The 25,448-nt window shown below is 37.0% G+C and overlaps 1 protein-coding gene across 3 annotated transcripts in view; it reads right to left on the reverse strand.

The window, feature by feature from the left end:
* Positions 1-3,914: 3,914 nt before the first annotated feature.
* UBE2E3 (ubiquitin conjugating enzyme E2 E3) overlaps positions 3,915-25,448 on the reverse strand; it is an 85,279-nt gene continuing 63,745 nt past the window's right edge. For all 3 annotated transcript variants that reach the window (XM_070422645.1, XM_070422646.1, XM_070422644.1), the window contains exons 4-6: positions 10,741-10,873; positions 6,295-6,442; positions 3,915-4,552 (exon numbers count right to left, since the gene is read on the reverse strand). In XM_070422645.1, the coding sequence (XP_070278746.1) occupies positions 4,455-4,552; positions 6,295-6,442; positions 10,741-10,873 (379 nt within the window). In that variant the 3' untranslated portion in view covers positions 3,915-4,454. The remainder of the gene's footprint in view (positions 4,553-6,294; positions 6,443-10,740; positions 10,874-25,448) is intronic.

Genomic DNA, 25,448 nt, shown 5'->3' on the forward strand with positions numbered 1-25,448 from the left:
ATTTTCAATGGTTTTATAAAAATAGTTTCATAATATGCCATAATTCTTTCCAAAGACCACAATTAAAGGTCAACTGAAACTGTGTTCATGTACTATATTAACATGATTATAATGCAGGTTAACATCTGGAGTCTATGTGACTGAAATTGACTTAAATTTTACAATACAGTCATTCTTATGTTATTAGAGGCCTGGTGCACGAATTTGTGCACCGGTGGGGTCCCTCGGCCTGGCCTGCGGGAATCGGGCTGAAATTGGCTCTCCAACATCCCCCTAGGGGTCCCAGATTGCAAGAGGGAGGTTCTCAGGTGACGCACCCCAGAATTAGGTTCCCTCCTCTTTGGTTCTGGGTGTGATACCCAAGAACCGCAGCTGCCAAGTCACCGCAGCTTGGCAGCTCCTGCATTGAGCATCTGCCCCCTGGTGGTCATTGTGTGTCACAGCTACTGGTCGGAGTGTCTGCCCCCTGGTGGACACTAAGCATCATAGCTATTGGTCGGATGGTCACTTAGGCTTTTATTTATATACATAAGAACACACTTGGGCAAGTTAGTGGACTCAGTTCAAGTACACAACACCTCAACATTATTATTAGGAAGAGTAGCATATACATTGGTCAATTCACAATTTTAACCCTGTGATTACTCAAGATTTTCTAGCCAAACAAAATAAGAAAGCAATGTTTAGATAACTAATACATCTTATTATTGTGAAAAAGGCAGATTTCCTGATGTCATATGATGTATGGTTAAACAGATTTAAAATAACATTTTTCTTTTTTCAAATTAAAAATAAGGAAATCAGTGATTCTAAAAGTATTTCTATGACCGATGTATGTCTAAGGCAGAAGCTAAATAAACATACCTCATATTCATTGGAAACTATCAAGTCTTATTTTGCAAGGTCCCATTTGAGACTTTAAAAATAGACTATTAAAACAAGAATTTACTAAAATAGAAAACTGTTACCTTATCTTACTGAAAAATTTTCATAGGTTATCAATATCTATGTATATCTGCTTTTGCAGATATACATATTCAATATTAACTATGATATTATAACAAAAACTCTTAGCCTAGTTGTAAAGAATAGGGGCTATATCTGCACATCATATTGGCTGTATAATCTGGGACAATAAGTTATTTAGCCCATTTGTGAATCAGTTTCTCTGTCAACTGAGGATCACCAGTGTCTCCTCTCCTAAAGCTCTTTAGGGAACATTAAATGAGCTAGGGCCCTTCCCTAACTAAGTGGTACTTGGCATAGCTGTACCTGAGGGCATCCTATATAATAAAAGCCTAATATGCAAAGTATCAGACTGTTCATTTGAGCGGTCGCTATGATGCACACTGACCACCAGGGGGCAGATGCTCCGACCGGTAGGTTAGCTTGCTGCTGGGGTCTGGCTGATCAGGACTGGGCGAGACAGCCCCAATAGGGATTGGACGAGACGGGCCAGACACACCCGGGAGCCCTCCGGTAGTCCCTCCCCAGCTCTGATTGGCTCCAATCGGGACTGGGCCGAACACGCCCTGGAGCCCTCCTGTGGTCCCTCCCCTGCTGGTCCATCTCCTGTGGTCCCTTCCCCAGCCTCTAAAATATTTCTTCTAATTAATTTCCTTTCAATGTGCACAAATCCATGCACCGGGCCTCTAGTATGATCATAATTAGAACACTCTAGGCTCAATGAGATGCATGGTGCCATGACCATCCTTGAATACTTACAAAGTCACATTTGGATTTTAACTTGTAAAATTTGCTCTTAATGGAAAAGAAAAAGTCTAGATTTTGAAATATTACAATTTATATCTAGAGCAAAGTTTCAAGGGGAAAAAAGCCCTTATTTATAGTGTTCACGGATGAATACCTACGTAACAGGGAAGTGGATTTATAGTTTTTCAAAAGTAGAGATTTTTAAAAATTTCATAATTTTAAGGGAACCTCATAGTAAACCAAATGATTGGTTTTTATTTCAGTCCATTTAAAGCTGTAGCCTGTTCCCTGAAAGAGAGAGCAGAACAAGCATAACAAATTTTATAAGGTCAGAATTACCTGAGGACTTTGAGGGTTAACAGAGACTATGGAAATATTCAAATCCAACTCTTTTGTTTCATATGAATAAACTGAAACTCAAAGAAGTTTAAGTATCTTATTTCAAGGCTCCCAAGGTAGTTTGTGCAAGAGCCACAAATACTTCTAAGGAACCAATTCCCCTACTCTGTCCCAGGTGAGTAGAGGACACAGCCCACAAGTAAGCAAAATGGGGTGGTGATAGTCAGTAAGGTGATAGCAAATGAAGGAAGTCCAATGACGGCATCCCCAGACATCCTAACATTCAGCACGACGAAGGCTTTTCTAGCACTAAGAGAGAAATGTAATACTTCAGGGTGTAGAATGCACAATATTGGGAGTGGGGAAAACTACTCCCAAGAGCTGACCTACACAGAAAGTCCTGCAGTTTACAGGAAAGGACCCCACTTTCATCACATTGACTTGGACTCCATTAGATTATTGGTCACCACTTAGTACAGTCAAAGCTTAGAGGTTTTCATAGGCCTACGCCTGAATTCTTCAAAATACTACCTTTTTGTTTGGCATTCCTTTGTAATATGGGGAGATTTTTTAAGGGAAGAGTTTAAGTGAAAAGTAGACATACAAATAATTTTATTTTTACCCTAATTTAATACTTCTATTGACACTCAAGTTAATAGGAGACCACTATTCTTAGTGAGGGGATAGGAAACTATAAATGTGTTGGTATATATTTTATGCTAATAATTCCACTCTATAAATTTTGAGATGGTATTCTATTTCCATATTTAGGACTGGAGAAGACATTTGCCTCATATTCCACACCTTTGGTTCTATGACCAGAGAATTACCTCAGAAATTATCCGTCATAGGGAAAAAGTAGCACATTTATACTGTTTACCATATCTAAATACTGCAAAGTAATTCTAACTTCTTTAAGAAATCTAATATTTAACAGTTGTAACTAGAAAGAAAGAATTTATATAACCTGGGAAACCATTAAAATTTGGTATGTTTGCAATTGAGAAATAAAGCCACATCTGCACACCAATCCATAGTTTTCATCTACTTTCAGGCAGAAAAAGGTTTGTGTTCAACTCTGCCCCTGGCTACAACTGCTGGCCAAGTGCCACAGTAAGAATGGTAATGAACATAATACACCATAAACATTCAAGAGCAAGGTCAGAAGCAAAATTTAAAAAGTGCACCAAGACATACAACAGCGACCAGATTGTGTCATTTGACAATATTTTCCAATGGTGAACAGTTATCACCAATTTGGAAAAGAAATGTTCCATAAGACAATATCAGATTCCTGAGTGAGCCAGAATTTCATTTTATTTTTATCTCAAATATCATATCAAAACAAAGTTTTATATATTTTTGAGACCAAAGTCTTTAAAATCCAATTTTCCACCCTGGCCGGTTCTGCTCAATGGTTAAAGCATCTCAGGTTCAATTCCCAGTCAAGGGCACATACCTCAGTTGCAGGTTCTATCCCCAGCCCGTTGGGGGCACCTACAGGAGGCAATCAATCCATGTGTCTCTCCTACCTTGCATGTTTCTCTCTCCCCCGCCCCCCCACTACTTCCTCCCAGTCTCTCTAAAAATCAATGGGAAAAAATCTCTGTGGTGAAAAATAAAAAACAAAAAATAAAATCCAGTTTTCCATATTTAAGTTCATTATATTCTCTCAGTAGGACTTAAAGGGAAAAAAAAAAAACTATACACATTTAATAAGATTCCACATGTTTTCTATTTAATAATTTCTTTATTTGTACTGGTCTTTAGTAGTCATCTTCATATCTGCAATTTTATTTCATCAACAATCATCTCAGACACACCTTCTAACAAGACTGACTTAAAATAGTACGACAGGAAGCTATGCCTTCAGGAGCATGTTTATTGTGTTTGAGATGATACATCAGGTGCTCTCTGAGCTACAAAGGGTAAAAGGAAATCCTCTCATTACAAACTGACAAAGGTAAAAGGTAAAACATTTTTCACAACAGCATTAACCACATACTCAGAAATAGATCTGGGTTTAATACAAATGACATAATTCCTAGTCATCTACAGCTACTTTTATAACTTCATACAGATAATGAATTAGGCTAAAATGCACTATAATATTTGGTAGACTTCAGGACCAGTATCCTTAGTACATCACAAAATACATTTTGATATCCCAAAGAAGCAAGACTTGCAAGTAGGCATTTTAAACATAACTAATCTACAGCTACAAAGTTCTACCCTTGATAGCATTTACCTTTTTGGGAGTCTCCCAGTCTCCAAAGGATAAAAGCAGAGAGTAGAATCAGTATAACATATACACAGAAGTCCGTATTGTAAAGGCTATAAAGATTTGCAGCACAGTGAGAAGATGCCTTCTGCGCCTTCACACTGCATACAAATTACGTGAATTATGTTGCGTATCTCTTGGTCCACTGTCTGGCTATCCTGTCATGTTCTGCTCTGTTGGTCAAATACTGAGTGGCTATGCTTCCAACCAGAGGATCCGCTGGAAAAGGGAGAAGAAGAATAAAAAATATTAGATATCTAATATCTAAAAGGTACAGTTTTAACATTCTATTAAACTGAAATGCTGATTTTTAGCAGCATCTTAATATTAATATTCAATTTAGCTAAAGGCCCTGTAACTAAAAAATGAGTGTTAATAAGTATGATTTTTATAAAAGGGGTATACTTTCAATATACAAAAACTGTTTTTTACTCTTGGCATTTTATTAAATAATCAAAGTGTGCTGCTCTGGCCGGTGTGTTCGGTGGTTAGTGTCAGCCTGCACATGGAAGGGTCCCAGGTTGGATTCCCAGTCAAAGGCACATACCTGGGTTGCAGGTTCATCCTCAGCCCTGGTCACGGTGCATGTGGGAGGCAATCAATCAATCAATCAATGTGTCTCTCTCACATCGATGTGTGTGTTTCTTTCTCCTCTCTCTCTCTCTCTCTCTCTCTCTCTCTCTCTCTTTCTCTCTCTCTATCTTCCCCCCTCCCTCCCTCCCTCCCTCCCTCTCTCTCTCTCTGCTCTCTCTAAAAATCAATGGAAAAAATATCCCCGGGTGAGGATTAATAATGCAATACTATTCAGAATAAAATGTTTCCTTCATTCTACATAATAATATGACTCAAATATCCTTATCTCCAATTGAAAACTTACCATTCTGTTTTACATAGAATTCTGAACTGGAAATTGAATCTGAGATATAAACCTCCATTACTCAGTTTTTTCCCCTAGCAAGTGATTGTTACCTGTTTATAGCATTTCTACCCAGAGATATACATGTGTACAAGCATGTAGAATATATTGTTATGCATATGTTTTTTTTTCCCCAATGTCTTACTTTTTTACTTAATGTATCTTAGAAAGCTTTCCCTATCAGGTCATAAAGAGCTGTCTCATTCTTTTTAATAGGTAGATCCTCTATTAATGGACATTCAGGTGGTTTCCAATCTTTTGCTATAATAAATGATGTTATAATTATCTATCTGTCTATCTATCTATCTATCTATCTATCTATCTATCGTATATGTATAACTGTTGGGCAAAAGATAATAGTAATAGACTTTGGTGATTAGTCAAATGTTTAGAAAAAGTAAGTCAACTTCTTTTAAAAACTGACCCCTCAGTAAGATAACATACAAAATCCTTGGCTTAAACATTTTTTTCAATTCAGTACCTCAGTTAAAGATCACATGTGGCAGTTATGCATTTCTTTTAAGTGTTGTAAATTATGTACTAATGACTTTAACTTCTAAGTTTATATAATCACAATCTAATCCAACAATCTCATCAGCTATAGTTTTTTAATATTCTTCACTCTTACTACATCTAATACAACGAACTAAAATCTAAAAAGGAATAGAAAACAAGAAGTTCTTCATTACTAAGTGGTTGCTTTAATGCACATGGAGGCATAGAAGAAGAAAAGGAGGCACTGGAGTTAGAGACACCACTTTACTGCTGTCAAAGTGGTCTGTACAGGTACACACCTCAGAAAACAGAGTCCATCAATGAGAAGGAGAAAATAAGTATAGGCTAGTAGTCCATTAACAAACCACAGGAAGCTATTGTGAAACTTTTGGTCTATTCTAATTGAAATGGCATTGATAATTTCCTTGCAAAATGTTTTACACTGATCTTTCCACCAATAGTACTAACTTTCCAAATCTACATTTAAGCTACCAGGAAAATACACTGGTGTCCACAACCTCATTGTATGTGGAAATAAAGATGTGCTTACCAGGGTTGCAGTCTGTCAAAAGAGAACAAATCGACAGCAAAACCTTTGAAATAGTCAAAGCGGGACTCCAGTTGTCTTTAAGGATGTCCAGGCAGATGACTCCCTGACTGTTGATGTTGCAGTGATAGATCCTGGTGCGGAAAGTAACCTAAAGGTAGTCACATTAAAAACAGGAAGAAAATGAAATGCTTTATTACCAACTAAGACTCTCACCAGCAAAAATGAAGAGTAACGTATCATATGATACTGAATAACAAATAATTTAACTGAAGAGCTAATAGAATACTGGGTTTAAGTGCTAACAAAATCAAATGGTTTTATTCAATTTGGTTAAAAAAATGTTCTGGTTTTTACCCAGTATAGCAAGAACTATATTGATTTCCAACCAAAGTGAGTAGCTGATTTGATTAGTTTAATCAAAAGTAATGATACAGCAATTCTATGTTTGTATGTATGTGTGTGCACACCAAACACACAAGCATGAGTGCACATAATACCTGTTTAAAGACAGAAGGGAAAACAAAAATGTGTTGATGCCAAAGGTAAGAGGAACTGGTAAAGAATTTTTTAAGCATAAAGTGAAAAGTTATATTAGTTTGTTAGTAGAAAATATCAGTATCAACTCAGCTAATTTCTTGCCATGTGTCAGAAAATACTGAAGAATTTAGAGGAAGATTGGTTACATCACCAACCTATTTCCTACCCTTTTATTTCCACAACTGGCTCACTGTCTTTTTAGATAATTACGTTAAATAAAACAAGCAAGGTCTTAAGCTACTGAATGAAGAAGGTGTATCTCCAGATGTGTGAAAAAAGAGGATAAATCATAGGAACAAATACTGTCAAGTGTCAAAACAATCCCAAACACTGAGTAGTTAGAGAAGAAGAAAAAAAGGACAGTTTTTGATCCCTTAGAACTAGCAGTGTACTGTGATATCCCAAATGGAGTGTGGGAAGAAAATATTACAGTCCTCAAACGTGTATTTCTGATAAGGATACAAAAATAAAGACAAAAAAATTAAAGGTAACAGGGAAGAAACTAATGGTCTTGCAAGGGTGAAGGAAGGGGACCATGCACCTCTAGAATTGCTCTAATTTAGTTACACAGAGCTCTTAAAATGTGGCTAGTTGAATTGAAAAGGGATAAGAATGTAAATTACACACCACATTTCAAAGACTCAATACCAAAAAGATTGTAAAATTCCCTCTTATATTGGTTACATGCTTGACAATATTTTGGATATACTGGGTTACATAAAATATATTATTAAAATTAACTCAGTTTCTATTCTTTTAATGTAGCTACTAGAAAATTTAAAATTAAGTGTGTAGTTTGCATTATATTTATATTAGACAGTTCTACTATATAATACAGGAATAACACATGTTCAGATTATTGACAGCTGATTCTATGTATGGTTTACAAACACAATACAATTAATATTTTGAATTTGTTTAGCTTTAACAGAGTGAACAAAAGAATTAAATTATTATTCTTCAAGAAGCTCAACACCTTCTCTGAACTTCAAAAAGAATCAGTATTGTAGAGAAATAATTGCACCTAACACTAAGATAACAGAAGTCTTATTTCTTTTTCACTTGTCCACCTAGAGATCGGAATGCTTCATAATACTGTATATGATACCTTAGGCAAAAGGAATTAATCAACATTAAAGGGTTAGAAAATTAAAATGAGACCAGCAAAAATATTCACATGCTAACTTAATTAAAAAACACACATATTAACCAAAACAATTATGATAAATCACATATAGGAAACTGCAGTTTGAAACCTTTATTTCAGTCAATTTCTATTTTCCATTAAAGATACTAAGAAGTCTTTTTCTTCAACAGATTTCCACTCACGTACAAAGATTATTTTGAAAAATATAAATCTTGCATATTTTTTCTGCTAGTTTTCTATCATGTTAAAACCACTTTTCCAATATGCAAAATGAGGCATGTAAAAATAAGTATCACTATACAGTCATGAGCTGTTTTGCTAAAGTTTTATTTGTTTTCTATAATACGGAAAATCACTGAATGCAACTGAACAGTTGGTGACATGCTGCCCTTTAACATGTCATTTGAATATGAATAAAATTTGTGTTATTATTAACATGATGGTCTTATGCCTTTACTTGATTGATCTAGCAAGACATACTCTATATAACTGAGAGCATTAAAGCAATCATTTAAAGATCTTAAATTCTGATGGGACTAAAGAAAAAAGTACTCAAAAAACTGATAGCCACATTTGAGAGCCAATACCTCTAGGGCAGGGGTCCTCAAACTTTTTAAACAGGGGGCCAGTTCACCGTCCCTCAGACCGTTGGAGGGCCAGACTATAGTTTAAAAAAAAACTATGAACAAATTCCTATGCACACTGCACATATCTTATTTTGAAGTAAAAAAACAAAACGGGAACAAATACAGTATTTGTATTTGCATGTGGCCCGCGGGCCGTAGTTTGAGGACCCCTGCTCTAGGGGATAGGAAACCTTGGTATCTGCAATTTAAGGTAAATAGCACTAGGAGGAAATATTCTTACCTTATTAGGTAATATACTTTCTGGGTTTTATCTCTTTCTTTTCTTTTCCAGGCATTAAACTGCTACATATATTTTACACAGCTTTGGGAACAAAGTGAACTATGTTGAAAAGGAAAATGTTTTATCACAGTTAAGGGCTTGATAGCACAGGTTTCCCTAGCATGTCAGAAATCTCTGAAATGAAATAATTATGCTCAGACTTTTTACCGGCTGGCCTGACCATTTTATTTTATTTTATAATGAGAAGTCAGAGGAGAAATCTATTTAAGTAACGGTTATGTTTAAAACTTGACAAATAATTGCCAATCGTTACAAGGCACAATTCAACCCTTCTCTGTTATCATCTAATTCATATTCAGAGACAACAAGGAGGCATTAAGTCACCCAGACACACTCATTCCCATTACTACATGCTACCAACAGAGGGCACAACATACGTTTACTAAATAGTATTAGTTTCCCTCTTCTTTGTCAAGGTTTTCTAGATTTTGCTCATCTATAAAGATAAGGTATTTAGCACAAAATTCAAGTTAGTTAACCCTAATTTCTAGAAGCTGTTAAACAGGTTTACTTTTGAATCCCAGTATGTTTCTAAGGAAGGTTCATAGGATATTTTCCCTCATATCAAAAATCCATCTGCTTTTCTGATGTGCACATGGTATACTTTTATTTATAGTTAACAAACCCGAGAAAACCAAGATGGCGGCTTAGGTAAACACTGGAAATTGCTGCCTCGCACAACCACTTCAAAAATACAACTAAAAGACAAAACGGACATCATCCAGAACCGCAGGAAGGCCGGCTGAGTGGAAATTCTACAACTAGAAGGAAAGAGAAAAGCACACTGAGACTCAGAGGAGGTGCGGAAGTAAAGTGCAGAGGTATGGAGGCACACGCGGAAAGGGCTGGAAACTGAGGACATGGTTGTCTTTTTCTATCAGGAGGGAGTATCAAGCTCCCGACTGCTCTGAACTCCAGTTCCGGGCGAGCCTCTGGGGACAAAGGGGGAGAAACTGGACTGTCTGGCTTCGGTCGGAACTCGAGGGCGGCTTTCTCTCAGAGGTGCTTGCAGTGATTACCGGGACACTGAGACCCAGGACCTCTTAGGGCAGGACTGAGGATCAGCCATAGCTGTTTGGTCCGCCCTGTTGATTCCCTGAGACCCCGCCCCACCCACGCTGAGCACAGAGGCTTTTGCATATGAATGGCCTGGCCCTTTGCAATCTAAAATTACCTAACAAACTGCAGCTGGGTCAGAGAGACCCAGAACTTCCAAAAGAAGGCCCAAGGCCCCACAGCAGCTTGCATTGCTTCACAGCTGGGCCTCATCTGGGCACCTCCAAACCCCAAACAAAGAAGAGGAATCTGCAGATCTCTCCATAGCTCCTGCTGGGTAGCCTCAGGCAGAGGCTAAATTAGCACCTCCCTAGAGATTCAAGAGCCAGTGTACCCAGTGGTCAGAGTGGAACCATCCAGATTACAACTCCTCAGATCCATAAGGGACACATTCAGGGGACAGACTCAGTGAGCACCAAAGCCCCACTGAAGCAAGTCTTGCCCCATAATGGTGTCTCCAGCACAGTTCTCCCACTGTAGACACAGGTGATTCTCACAGCCAATTGGCCTGGAGGTCAATTCCTCCCAGTGATACCTACAACAATCAAGGCTTAAGTACAACAAGACTATAGTTAACAAACCCTCTCTCTGCTGATTACAGTTATTTGTAAAAGGCAGAAATCAATTACTTTCACAGTTATATCTTAGTACATGAAAGTTTCCATTATTACTCCATTAAAAAAATGAAGTTAAAATGATTAATACACATTTAGACTCTGGAATAAACTGACTTTAGAGAAGAAGGATAAATATTAAAGAATGTACCTCTAGGTTCTTACCTTTGGTGGCTTAAATGGATAATCGGATGAAAATGTGATATCCAGAAAAAACACACCACCTTCATATACAGAACCTGGTGGACCAAGTATAGTCGATCTCCATTCATAAATATTATCTCCTTTAGGCCCAGCACTATTTAAAAGAAATTAAAAATCAATGTGTATATTTGTAAGCAATGAATGTTAAAAACTTTTACCAATTAAAAAAAAAAAGCTTATACCAATTAAATATTAAAGGTAAATTAGCAACTTAGAGTAATAAGAGATAAATTCCAATGAGTGCAAGCATGTGTATAAACTTATTTGGAAATACTTCAAATCTAAGGAAAAATTGCAACAAAGAACATCATATTACTTTACCCAGATCTCTTTCTGTTAGCATTCTGCCCCATGTGCTTCATCACACCCTTCTTCTCTATGTATATGTACATGCATATCTATACATACACCCACATATACACAAAGTGCTTTTTTATGAGCCATTTCCCCATAAATACTTCAGCATGCATTTTCTAAAATAATCTCCAATACAATCACAATGCAGCTATAATTCAGTAAATATATTATCAATACAATACTTCAACCTATAATCTGCAAAGTAATGTTGTCAACTGACCCAACAATGCCTTTTAAACAAAAAACAAACTTCTAATTTTTCTCCAGATATGGGATCCAGTCTTGGGATCATCTACATATATCCTGCACCTTTAGTCTTCTTTAATATAGAGCCTTTCTTTGACTTGCATAACATTAACATTTTTGAAAACTACAGTTCTTTTTTTTAATAAAATGTGCATTGTTTTGAACTTGTCTGATGTTTCCTTAGGATTAGATGCAGGTGGTGCACTCCTGGACAGGATAGTACACAAGTAATGTGTTCTTCTCAGGATATCACATCCAGAGGCATACGGTATTCCCCTGTCCCCAATTGGTGATGCTAATTTTCATTACCAGATCAAGTGCTGTCCAATTTTCCTACTGTTTACTTAATACCTTTTCCCTATAACCAAGAGGCAACCTTTGGACAGACACTTTAGAACCATGCAAATATCCTGCTGTTCATCAACATTTGTCCCCTAGATTTAAGATCCACTTGTGAGCCCTGGCCCATGTGTGGCTCAGTGGTTGGGCGTTGTCCAGCGGAGGGAAGCCAGTTAGATTCCTGGTCAGGGCACATGCTTGGGATTGAGGGCTCCATCCCCAGTTCAGGATGGGGTGCGGGGGGGTGGGGGGGAGTAGCAGGAGACAATCTATTGATGTTTCTCTCTTGCATCGATGTTTCTCTCCCTCTTCCTCCCACTGTCTCTAAAAATCAATAATTTATTTTTTATTTTTTTTAAAGATCCACTTGTGAGTCTTGGCTAAACTGAATTACTATGATGGTGATAAAATCGTGACTTTCCAAATCCAGCATTTCCTCCATATTTATCAGCTGGCTCTTGAGCCCTTTATTCTCCCATTTGTATGAATATATACCAGGTGTACTGGTTAATAATGGCGGATTTTGTAATCAAAGAAAACAAGATAATTTCAAGAGAAACATCAAAAATGCTTTATTCAAAGTAATATCCATCGCTAGCTACACATTTTCCCCTTCTTTCAGGTAATTTGTGGATACCCTCCCAATAGAACTTTTCTTGTTTTGAGGCAAACCATTCAGAGACCCAATTTTCCACTTCTTTGCACGTTTTGAAGTGCTGCTCAGAAAGTGCATGTGCCATCGATCAGAACAAGTGGTAATCTGAAGGAGCAAGGTCTGGTGAATACAGCAGGTGGGTTAATACTTCCCAGGCAAGATCTTTTAACGTGTCTTTAACTGGTTTTGAAGTGTGTGATGGTGCATCATCATGAAGCAAAATTACTTTGCCGTATCTTCTGGCCCATTCTGGTAGTTTTACGATCAAAGTGTGGTTCAAATTGATTATTTGTTCTCCGTAGTGATCAGTATTAATGGTTTCACCTGGTTTTAGAAGCTCATAATACGCCACACCTTCCTGATCCCACCAAACGCAGAGCATTGTCTTCTTTCCGAAGCGATTTGGCCTTGCAGTCGATGTTGGTGGTTGACCTGGATCAACCAATGATTTTGTGCATTTGGGATTCTCAAAATAAATGCAGTTTTCATCACCAGTCACAATTTGATGCAAAAAAGACTTTCTTTTGTGCCGTTGAAGCAATATTTTATTGATGACTTTTCGATTTTCCATTTGTCTTTCGTTCAGTTGATGTGGCCCCACTTTCCTTCCTTTAAAATCTTTCCCATTGCTTGTAAACGATCGAAAATTGTTTGCTAAGCAACGTTTAATCTTTCTGCAAGTTGTTTTTGAGTTTGACATGCATCTTCATTCAATAATGCTTGTAATTGTTGGTCTTCAAACTTTTTCGGTTGACCTGGACGATCTTTGTCTTTCACATTGAAATCATCACTTTTAAAGCGTTTAAACCAGTGTTCACAAGAATCTTGAGATGGAGCATGTTCACTATAAGCTTCCCGAAGTATACAATAACTTTTAGCAGCACTTTTCTTCAAAATAAAGTAATGAATTAAAACTTCCCGCATATCTGTTTTCAGCACGAAATTTGACATTTTTAAGCATAAAAATATCTATGATGTTAACACCTTCAACAAATTTGACATATGAAGTTTTGAAGCTTGCTGTCAATACAACAAAATAGCATACATATCAAATCGCATATATATCAACATATGTGTAACTCCATCTATTGAAAAAAATCCGCATATTAACCGGTACACCTGGTATATTACTGGTGAGGCTACGTGAATTCCTATTTTTTTCCTAATGATCTCTAGTAGTTCATTATAGCTTTTAATTATTTTGATACTCAAATTATCCCAGATTTGGCCAGTGGGAGCCTCTTCAAATGGCCATCTCCTGGTGATAGGCCACCATTGGTTTCACTGAGCATTTCCTTACTTTCTGGCATACCAACATGTTCTAGGCTCCCAGCCTTGGAATCAACCATTTCTTCAAGGAGCCCTCCTGGTTCCTTTTAGTGGGAAGGTTTTAGAAACCAAGGTTTGAGTGCTAGGCGCTACTAAAGTCCAGATACACTGTACTGTGCTCAGTTTCATTTATAAAATACAAATATGAGAAGTAATTCAAACAAAATCTAAATTCACAATTATTTGTCAGTAAGGCCCACCCAATAGTTTTCAAAACTCTTTTCAATTTTACAGCTTCCATTTTTCTCTAACCTTCACATCATAAATTACCTTGATTTTCTAAGCTAATGTATTATATAAAGCTTTTTTTCTTTTAAAGTGGCCATCAGTTTAGAAATGATCTGCATGTTTTATTTAAAATAAGTGCAAACCAGCACTGATAACCCAACCACATTAATTATAATATACCGTTCAGTATAATTAAAAATGATTTAACTAGTATATCTTATTAATTCTGTAAAACATAAACTTATGAACTGTGAAGACCAGGAAAGTAATACTATCAATAATCAAATATGTGCTCTGAAAAATAGTTCATACAGAAAGAGTATAGAAAACTTGATGGTATAATCAAAATATATTTACAGGATGCTTCAAAAACCTATCTTTAAAGAAGATATATATGACAAATAAAATCTTATGATTTTGGCCTATTTAGGAAAAATATACTTTTAAAAATACTACTACTTTGTAAGTTTTAAGTATCACAGCAAGTGGGACTAATTACAGTAATAGCTGGTTGTTCTGTCATCATTTGAAAATCAGTATATTCCCTGAGTGAATTTTCATTGTAACTAAAGACATACAAAATAGGGTATCAATTTTGTGGTACATATAGATGATAGAACACTACTCCAAACAAATGAGCTATCAAGCCATGAAAAAAAAAAAAAAAGCCAATCTAAAAAGGCTATTCATTTTGTCTGATTCCAACTACATCACATGGTGAAAAAGGCAAAACTATGGAGTCAGAAAAATAAAAAAATCAGTGGTTGCTAGGGTTTAGTGGGGAGGAGGGAACACAGAGGATCTTTAGGACAGTGTAACTAATCTGTATGGCACTACAGTAATTAATGAAGGTCATTATACATTTGTCAAAACCCATAGAATGTACAACAGCAAGAGTCACCCCAATGTAGACCAGAGACCCTGAGTGCCAATATTGTGTCAAATGTAGGTGCATCGATTGTAACAAATGTATCACTGCTGTGGGACATTGGTAGTGGGGAGGTGGTGCATGCAGGGTCAGCAGGTTCATGGGAACTCTTTATACTTTCTGCTCAATTTTGCTGTGAACCTAAAACTACTCTAAAAGATAAAGTGTACTAATTAGAAAAAATACAAATAAAGTTAGAAGAAGTAAATGTTTCTCTATTAAAGCAAAAAGTAATAAATGTTTCTTAAACATTGGTTAATAAAAACAGATTCCAACTTATAAAGGGATGTGTGCAAAAATTTGTTTTAAAATAAGGTACTTTGGAACTTGGAACACACTTTAAACACAGTAATGGTTTCAATGCTGGCTCACAAAAGTCCATTTAAACATTTCCCCCATAACTTTAAATGAGCTACTGTGTATTTGCAGATTCATGACTTGTTTCTTACTAATGGAGACATCAAGAATACCCGTCCTTCAAGCCAAATTGCTAATTCAAACACCCATCACCCTTTCTCCTCCTGGTCCCCACTGCGCTCTCTTAGCTGAAGCTTAGTGAGTTTTACCTTTCTTGGAACTCAGGACGGAGAAAAGGTAATCTTAGTTATCAATTAATTGTTTGCTTCAACGGGTTGTCAATGGTGGTTGGGCTTTGGAATATTCCTGGCATACAGAACAAATTTAATTACACTAAGCACCACAGGTAAATGGACATGTGTGAACGACTGAAAACCTAAGCAACCTTTGTATTGAGAAAATGTGTCCCAACAATAACAGCTGCAGGAACAACAACCACTTGCATTGATTAAGCACTTGTATGTTGCCAGAAGTCATTATGTTAAATGCCATATATCTATCTCATTTAATCCTCACAGTAATGCTATGAGATAGATAACATAACTACCTCAGTTTCACAGATGAGACAGCCAAGCCTTACAGCAGTTAAGTAGCTTCCTTTAAAGTCTCATGGCTAACACACAGGCAGACAGTGGTTGTCTACCTAGACAGAATACAATCTGAGTATATCTCTGTATTTCTTTGCAAACTTTAAACAACTGTTTTATAAGTGAACAGGTAGTATTTCTGAGTGCTTAGGAAAAAGTCATTACTTCTCTAGGTTGAAAGTAATTAGGAGTTCACAATTTATTAGGGAGAGATATAAGACAATGGGGGAGTATAGATGGCCTAGGAAACAATACAGAAAAATAATTCTACTAAAAGACAGATATAGCAGTTCATAATTATCGTATCTTCCTATTCCCCTTCCCCAGACTGATCTCTTTCTGGTAAATTTAAGACCTGTGAAGTCTGGTGGGAAATGGTAATGCTTACTAATCCATACTGTGTCATTTTGAGCATATAAATTCACTTTGAATCTGAAAATATGTATTTGAGCTTTTACAATATGCCAAGTATAGTACTTCGTATACTTCCACAGTAGAATGAACTGAGAAAATAGAAATGAATTCATTCATTCATTAAAGATCTGAGTGTCTACTTTTGTGCTGGGCAACTATGCTGGAAACTAAAGTGGCCTCTGCCCTCAGGGAGATTCCTAGGAGATTCCACCTAGCAGGATATCTACACACACACACACACACACACACACACACACACACACAGACACAGACACACAGTGGCCAGATTATTATGACCACCTGATGTTTGTAGGCAAATTAGCTATAATTTTGCGCTGAAGTTGCTAGAGGGCCAGACCATTATAAATAGGGAAGCAGGTTGTTTACCACGACAGTAGTGATTTTTTTCTGAAAATATGGGTAAACAACGTGATTTAATAGCCTTTGAACGTGGGATGATATACGTGTGTGTGTATATATATATTTATATATATCAAATAAATGTACAAGAAACATGGAAATGTGCTACAAAGGAGAGGTATACCTTGCTGAGTGCCAGGGGAATGTGACCTAGTTAGGCGTATCAGGGAAGGTTCACAGAGGAAGCAATGCTTGAGGTAATATCTGAAACATCAGGGGGTGTTAACTAGGAGAAGGTAAAGGGAAGAGCTAGGGAAGGCTGAAGAGCTCAAGTAAAGGCCCCGAGGCAAAAAGGAGCAAAGGGAGTGGCAGGACCTAGAAATAAGGCCACGGTGGTAGAAGCCAAGAGAAGGGGAAGTGCAGTAAGAGCTGAACTGAAAAGTATTAACACATGTCCATGCAGGACCTTGTCAGGCTATCTTAAAAATACATGTCTTTATTCTAAATGTATTAGGAAGCCATCAAAATATTTGAAGCAGGGGAGAGGTCACAGTAATATTTATGTTTTGGAAAGCTTCCTCAGAGGGAAGAGGACCAGAGGGGCTGTGGGGGAACTACTGTAGTAATCCAGATGCAGGTGATGGCAGGCTGCACTAACTGATATCAGAGACAAAGATGATGGATTTGAGACATATTTATGAGGTAAAAATCAACCAAATTTATGCTTTTGGAATATGGGAGGAGGTAAGGGAGATGGGGATTTCAAGAACAACTCATAGTTTTCTTAGCTGAGATCAATAGATACAAATGCCATTTACTAAGACAGGGACAATGAAAAAGAAGCTGGTTTTGGATATACTGAAATAAGATGTCTTTGAGATATCCAAGAAATAGATATGTCAACTCAGAGTTGGGGCCTGGGCTGTAGGTATAAATTTGTGAGACCTTGGTACACAAATGTAATTAAAGTCCTGAAGGTGGGAAGGGCCAGATTACAAAAGAAGTGCAGAGACAAGGAAATGACACCTGGGAAGAGAAAACCACATGCAAGTCATGATGACATCCGACAGACCTGTAACAGGTGTACAACAGAGGGGCAAAAAAAGTGACAGCAATACAGGGGAGAGATTAATTACATGAAGAGATATGAGAAGAAGCTGGGCTTGAAAAGGATGTTAAAAAAATAAGGAAGACTTCATTTGGTAAGGATTTGAGAAAAATAAAAAGTAATTTGGAAAGATCTCCAATATATATATTAAGTGTGTGTGTGGGGGGGGGGTGGAGATACAGAGCAGGGGACAGGAGTGTTCCTATTATAAACTACAAAATCTATCTGCATGTGTGTGCTGGCAATGTGAACTGACTGGAAAGATACACAAGAAAATGCTAATAGTGATTTCCTCTAAGAAGGATCTGGTGCTCTAGAGTAAAAGAAAACTGCTTTTACTGTGTACTCTTTTCTCTTCGCAATTGTTTACTATGCGCAAAAAAAAAAGGTGTATGTGGGTGTGGTTTTTTTCATTTAAAACTCATAAGGGGAGAGAGAAAAAACCAGTGAGCTTTATACGGCTGAAGCACTAAGATCACAGGAGAAAATCTAAACCATAAAGGATTTTAAATAGGCAGTGTGAATTTGTATGATATGCTTTGTTATCCTCAATTCTAAAACTGGAGAATTCTACAGAGTTCTGAAATAACAAAGATTTAATAAGAGCTTTTAGATTATCTTGGCTAGAACTACTTATGCTTTCTTAGGTAACTTCCCTTCCCCATTGCAAACTTAAGCCATTTTCCCAAATATACTGTATATCTGTGTTACAGAATTTACCAAGCAACCGGAAAATACACACACAGGAGTACTCAGAGATACAGGAAAAACCCATTTATTTCCAGGTGTACTAGTATCGTGACTCAGGGGAGCCTGTTTCCAAATCCTGAGCAAACCAACATGGAGGAAGCTTTATCTTTATACCCTTTGGTTTCTTTGTCCCCCATATATGGATCAGACTTCCGGACCTTTGCAAAAAGCCCCATGTGTTGGGATGGGGGCCATGAGACCACACCTAAAGGCCTGGCACCAGCGCTGTGTTTTGTTCATGGTTTATGGACTCTGTAAAATGTGAGTATTTAGGTAAACAGGTCTTGCAAGACCAGATAATTAAGGAAGGGGAAGTAACTAGACTATAGGCTAATAGGAATGTGCATTAGGGATACTAATTAACTAGGTACAGAGTCAGGCTGCTGGTCTCCCCCTCTCCCCCTCCAAAAATATGTCTTATTTTTCTCATCATCTGAATCACAAGTCAACCATGTTTGACAGGATACCCTCATTTTTATTTCCCACTTCTACTTTAAGATGTAAGATTGGGTAAAAAAAACAACTAATGAGCTGATAAATGTGTCAAGCTCTAGTCTAATTTATCATAAAGCTTAAACTAAGCACAAACTCTAAAAGTTCCTGTTTGTTCATGTTTTTTTTCTATATATTTTGTTTTGTTTTGAAGTCTGGCATGAGGGCCAAGCATGAAAATGTAGCTTCCACAAGAAGTTGTGTGTTGCATCTTTGCTCAATACTTAATGATCACACAGAATCCCTTATCTACAAAAGACTTTCAAAATTCAAGAAACCTACTTCCTGTTTTATGGAAGATATTTTTCCTTGGTGGAGAATGTAATTATAAAGCTTCACAATATAAGAAATACATATAGATATAAAACAGTTAGGTACTGCTCTAACTGGTTTGGCTCAATGGATAGAGCGTCGGCCTGCAGACTGAAAAGTCCCAGGTTCTATTTCGGTCAAGGGCACATCCCCAGGGTGTGGGCTCAATCCCCAGTAAAGGGTGTGCAGGAGGCAGCCAATCAATGATTCTCTCTCATCACTGATGTTTCTATCTCTCTCTCCCTCTCCCTTCTTCTGTGAAATCAATAAAAATATATATTTTAAAAAAGAATAAAACAGTTAGGTACTCCCAAAACTCAGTGTTAATGTTTCATTCTTGTAACATCTAGTGAATACCCACTAAGTGCTGGGTATGATTAGGCACTAAAAATAGAATGTAAGCAGAATAGACAACATCTCTGCTCTCAGAGAGATTATATGAATATCAAACAAAAAACACAAAATTATTAACATGAAATAATACTGGATAAATGCAAAGTCACTTATGTAAGCAGGATATCTCCCAAAAAGAGACAGGAAAAATAGTGATTAACAAATTGATACTTAGCGGTTTTTTCTCCTAATACATCTAAGATATGGGCTGTATTCCCATCATTTAACACTGGTTCACTCATGTAATAAGGAGAGAAGAACACTGAACAAAATCTCCCAGGTGATTTTAATAAGCAAACCCATTAAGAATTACAGTGGGTCCTCAAATACTACTGTATGTTTGTTCAATGCTGTTTCCTTATAAGTTGATGAAATAAATGCCATAGAACCTTAACTCTTATTTATTTCAATTAGCCTATGGCAGTGGTCGGCAAACCGTGGCTCGCGAGCCACATGCGGCTCTTTGGCCCCTTGAGTGTGGCTCTTCCACAAAATACCACGTGCGGTCGCACACGTACAGTGCGAAGTTGAATTAAAATTTTAAGTAAAGTTTATTAAGTTAATTTTAGGGAACGTTGTGGAGTGAAAGAAGATGTAGTGTCGAGGATTGAGAAAGGTATGTTGAGATGGTTTGGACATATAGAGAGGATGAATGAAAGGAGATAGACGAAACAAGTATACAAGACAAGTGTGGATGGGAGAGTTGGAAGGGGTCGACCTCAGCGAATGTACCTCAATCAGATTGAGGACGTGTTTAGCAAAGGCCAGCTTAGAAGTACCCTAATGAAGTTAATAACAATGTACTTACCTATATAGTTTAAGTTTAAAAAATTTGGCTCTCAAAAGAAATTTCAATCGCTGTACTGTTGATATTTGGCTCTGTTGACTAATGAGTTTGCCGACCACTAGCCTACGGTAAGATTGGTTGTTATACTGCTGAGCCTTGAACAGCTCTGGGGTCGAAAATTCAAGTGTAACTTTTGACTCTCTCAAAATGTAAGTACAAATAGGCTACTGTTGACCAAAAGCCTTACTGATTACATAAACAAACAATTAACATATTATTTTGTATGTTAAATGTATTATATATTGTACTTATATTATAAAGTAAGCTAGAGGAAAGAAAATGTTAAGAAAATTATAAGGAAGAGAAAATACATTTACAGTCCTATACATATTTATTGGAGAAAGTGCAGTATAAGTGGACCCATGAAGTTTAAACCTATGTTGTTTAAGAGTCAAATACACCTTGTTTCATTTAAAGTTGCAGAACTCATTGACTAAGTTCACTGGTGGAACTACTACATCTAAAAGCATGGGGTAAGGACCCTGGCTGCCAAGCAGATCACCTGTGGAGCTTTAAAAATTACTGAATTCTAGGTCCTAGCCAGCTCATCCTCCAACCAACAGACTCTGATTTAATCAGTTTGGGTTGTGGTCTGAGCTTAGAAAGGTTTAAAAGCTCACCAGGTGATATAATATGCAGTCATAATTCAAAATGACTACAGGTAGGGAGAGATCTGATATTCAGCAAGAATGGAAAATGACAGAATGAAAACAAAAGTTTCCAATCCTCAGATATGATATAATCCCCTGGGACCTGTATTGTTACTGATGGTACCAGTGGTTCTCAACCTTCCTAATGCTGCGACCCTTTAATACAGTTCCTCATGTTGTGGTGACCCCCAACCATAAAATTTTTTTTGTTGCTACTTCATAACTGTAATTTTGCTACTGTTATGAATCGTAATGTAAATATCTGATATGCAGGATGTATTTTCATTGTTCGCGACCCACAGGTTGAGAACTGCTGGAGACAGATGTTATATAGGCTATGATACCTTTTTGCTTACACTCATTAGCACCTTTGGATTATAGCGATTTACAGCAGTAAAGCTTGCTCTATGAGCTTAGCCAGGGGCAACCAGCCTCTTTGGACAACTTCCCTATCACCACCTCAAAAAGCTGAAATGATAACCAGCATAACATAACACTTTTTAAATTGGTCAAACAAGAAAATGTCTCAATAATATTCTGACTCATATAAATGCACAAGTAATTTTGCCTATACATTTGTCTTTGAAAAGTAAAATGCAATATGACAGCTTAAGAACCTTGATCTTCCTGCTCTATGTTTTCTTGCCATTTCCCTCTCTCTTCCTGCTTACAAAGCAGAAGTAGACTTAAAAGCATAGACCCAAGGGAGAGCTACTAAAGACAAGTAAAATCTTATTTTAAAATACTAGTTAAACTTAAGTAAGGCCCTGGCCAGGTGGCTCAGTTGGTTGGATCATTGGCCCATAAACCAAAAAAAGGTTGCCGGTTCGATTCCTGGTTAGGGCACATATCTGAGTTATGGATTAGATCCCCAATTGGGGCATGTACAGAAGGCAACCTATCTATGTTTCTCTCTCTCTCTCTCTCTCTCTCTCTCTCTCTCTCTCTGTCCCCCCCCACCCCCACCCCATCATGTCCTCAGGTGAGGATTTAAAAAAAATTAAAGAATATAAAGCAACAAGAATGTGCCTGGTGGGTGTGGCTCAGTAGTTGAGTGTTCACTCATGAACGAGGAGGTCACAGTTCGATTCCCAGTCAGGGCATGTGGGCACATGCTGGCTTCAGGCTCAATCCCCAGTGGGGGACATGCAGGAGGCAGCTAATCGATGATCTCTCTCATCACTGATGTTTCTATCTCCCTCTCCCTAAAATTAAAAAAAAAAAAAATCAAGAATGCATTAAACTACGTGACATTAAAGAGTTTTATCGGCATTATTGGAATACTGAAATCAGGTCAAAAACTTAAAATTACAAAAGAGGGTGCTACACAATAAGCTAAAACTAACTACTCCTTAGGATAAGGTCTTACAGAAAACACAACATCCCTTTAATCTCTATCACCTCAAAAGATTTTTCTCTCCACTTTCACCCCTTATTGTCTGTGTTTGCCCTGAAGTTTAGTCTCCCTATATAACGCCACAGATATTATTACACACACATACAATTAGGTATAGATATAGATATGTATGGCTTAGAGATACCCTGTTTCATATAAACTACAGTTTCTAAATCTTTAGTTGTAAAAGTGCATCTCTCCATTTCACTCTGCTTCATCAAGTACTACTTACTGAACACATTTGTCTGCCCAATTGTCACCTCAAACTCAAAAAGTCAAAATAATCTTCAAAATAAGCCTAGCCTTTCTAAGGACCCCAAATTCTAGTACCTGACTGCAAAAGTATAAGAGGGAAAAGTCATGCCCACACTCTACCAGTGGGAAAAGAGTATGACTTTTTAAAGGTTCCTTAACCACATGTATTAAAAGCCATTTTGATTAAGTAAACTCACTTCAAAAAGCTGTCCTAAGATAATATATAGAAATGTAGATAAAGATTTTTTTTATAAGGAGGCTCAAAGCAAAGTAACAATAATGAGACTCAAAATCCAACAAAATGCAAAGTTAAATCACCTCTGATTTTCAATGAACTATCAGGTAGCCACTGAAAATCAAGGTTTTGAAGATTATTTAATGACATGGGGAAAATGCTGATGACAGAGTAAGGCAAACAGATCATAAAACTGTATGTATTATTCAAAGTGTGTAAAAATATGTTTATGTATCATATTTAAAGGTGATTGGTTATATCTACAACAAAATCATAGTTGATTTTTATTATGTGTTTTTTGCTTTTGTGTCTTACCAAATACTCTTCAGTAATTATACTTTTATAATCAGAAAATAAATGTTATTTTTTAAAATGGTACTGTCATTTACTGTTCCAGTGTTGTAGGCATAAAACTTAAGTTTTAAGTCTCTTTCCTCACCAGGCCCCCTATCCAGTCATTCAGCAAGTTTTTTAAAGCAATCTTTCTTATAACACAAGAGTGAAGTAGCAAACTGTTGGAAAGTCAAGGAAATTCTTCAGAATCCTTGGGAAATTCCTCAGATCTTTGCTCCTGCCATTTTTCCTACCTCCATGATCACTCCTGCCTCTTTGAATGTTCTTTATCTGAATTCATTAATAAACAGAAGGCTGTCCCGGAAGCTAAAAGTAACATATCTAGTACTCCCTTGCTGTTTGGCTTTCTGGTGAGGTCACACTGATGAGTGTCAACTAGAAGCAGAGTACAGCAGCCTGATGTCAAGACAGAAAACATAAAATAGGTAAACAACCCCTCAAGGCACAGAATGTTAATGTCTTTCACAATAATCGTCTTGAGTTAAGAAGAAAAGAATGAGTGATGTTCAGAATACACTGGGTTTCTTAAGACAGGCAAACATTACTTTTCAAATATCTGGAAAACTTAAAATATGCTTGGGGGAAAAAAAGGATATTAGTGAAAAAATGATAAATCTGAATAAAGCCTAGGGCTTAGTTAATAGTAACTTACCAATATTAATTTCTTAGTTTTGGCAAATGTAGCAGAAGGCTCCACAAATATTCTCTCATTTATGACTATCCTCCATGGCCTAAAGCAGCGGTTCTCAACCTGTGGTTTGTGACCCCTTTGGCGGTCGAATGACCCTTTCACAGGGGTTGCCTAAGACCATCCTGCATATCAGATATTTACAATACGATTCATAACAGTAGCAACATTACAGTTATGAAGTAGCAACAAAAATTATTTTATGTTTGGGTCACAACATGAGGAACTGTATTTAAAGGGCCGGAAGGTTGAGAACCACTGGCCCAAAGGATAGGCACCACTATGGTACTAAGTCAATGGTACTCAGATCTGCCCAGATCACCTGCCATTGTGTGATGGTGCAGATGAGGTCTCATGCCCTCTACTCCCATGCTCTTTCAGACCACAATGTCTCATGTCCAAGGGGTGGGTGTCATTCCAGTCACCAAGTGAAAGCATAAGCCACAAATATAATTCCATTTGACAAAACCTTGTCACAATTTACAGTATTAAGAATCATTGTTTCACAGCATTCACAGAAAACCCTGAGACCCATTTTAACAATTAGTATTGAGTTATAATGATCTTCTATATAAAATAATATTTCACAGTAAGCGTCTATTTACTGTTCAATGCCCCTCTAAGGAGAGGTAAAGGGCTCCGTCCCAAGTGCTATTTGATACTCTATATGAGGACTAAAATCTACTTTAAGAAGAAAAAAAAAGGCCAGTGACTCTTTGAGGCATAATTCTTCACTGTACTTCTTTAGAGAAAAGGAAATGTGCTGAAGCCTCAGAAGGAACCTCTAAGAGGCTACTAATGAAAATTCAAGTCTTCCGCTATTCCACGATAAAATGTTTTTCATTTAGTGCACAGTCTGACTCTGATCAATCTAACAATATGACAGTAAGGAGAATAATTTTATAAAACTCCCAGAACCTGTTTTGTTAAATGACTTTTAAACTATGATTATTTTGAATATTATAGCTGCTAAAAAGATATTTCCTTTGTCATCAAGACTAAACTGTTTTTCTGGTATTTTTAACCTATGATCCAACTGAAAGCTCTAGTGATTACCCATCCGCCTCCTTTATATTACACCCTGCACTGCATAGATTACATTTTATTCTAATCTTATTTAGATGTTACAGCATTTTTACATGTCCCAAAACAGCTAGTATAATGCTTTCCACATAACACTTAATACATGTTTGCTGAATAAATGTTAAACATGATAAAAGACATCATGACAAAAGATTGATTCTGTATAAAAAAATTTTTCTTATCTATCCACTATTTCATTTTATTTACATCAGAAGCCAGGCACTATAGACTGTGGTAAGGATAAAAGTCAGGATAAATAAGATGACACCTAACTGAATTTACAAATATGAACCTGTGTGCAGTGCA

Source organism: Myotis yumanensis, unplaced genomic scaffold, assembly GCF_028538775.1.
Source record: "Myotis yumanensis isolate MYYU_CA2020_CCGP unplaced genomic scaffold, mMyoYum1.0.hap1 SCAF_8, whole genome shotgun sequence".
NCBI classification, from domain to species: Eukaryota; Metazoa; Chordata; class Mammalia; order Chiroptera; family Vespertilionidae; genus Myotis; species Myotis yumanensis.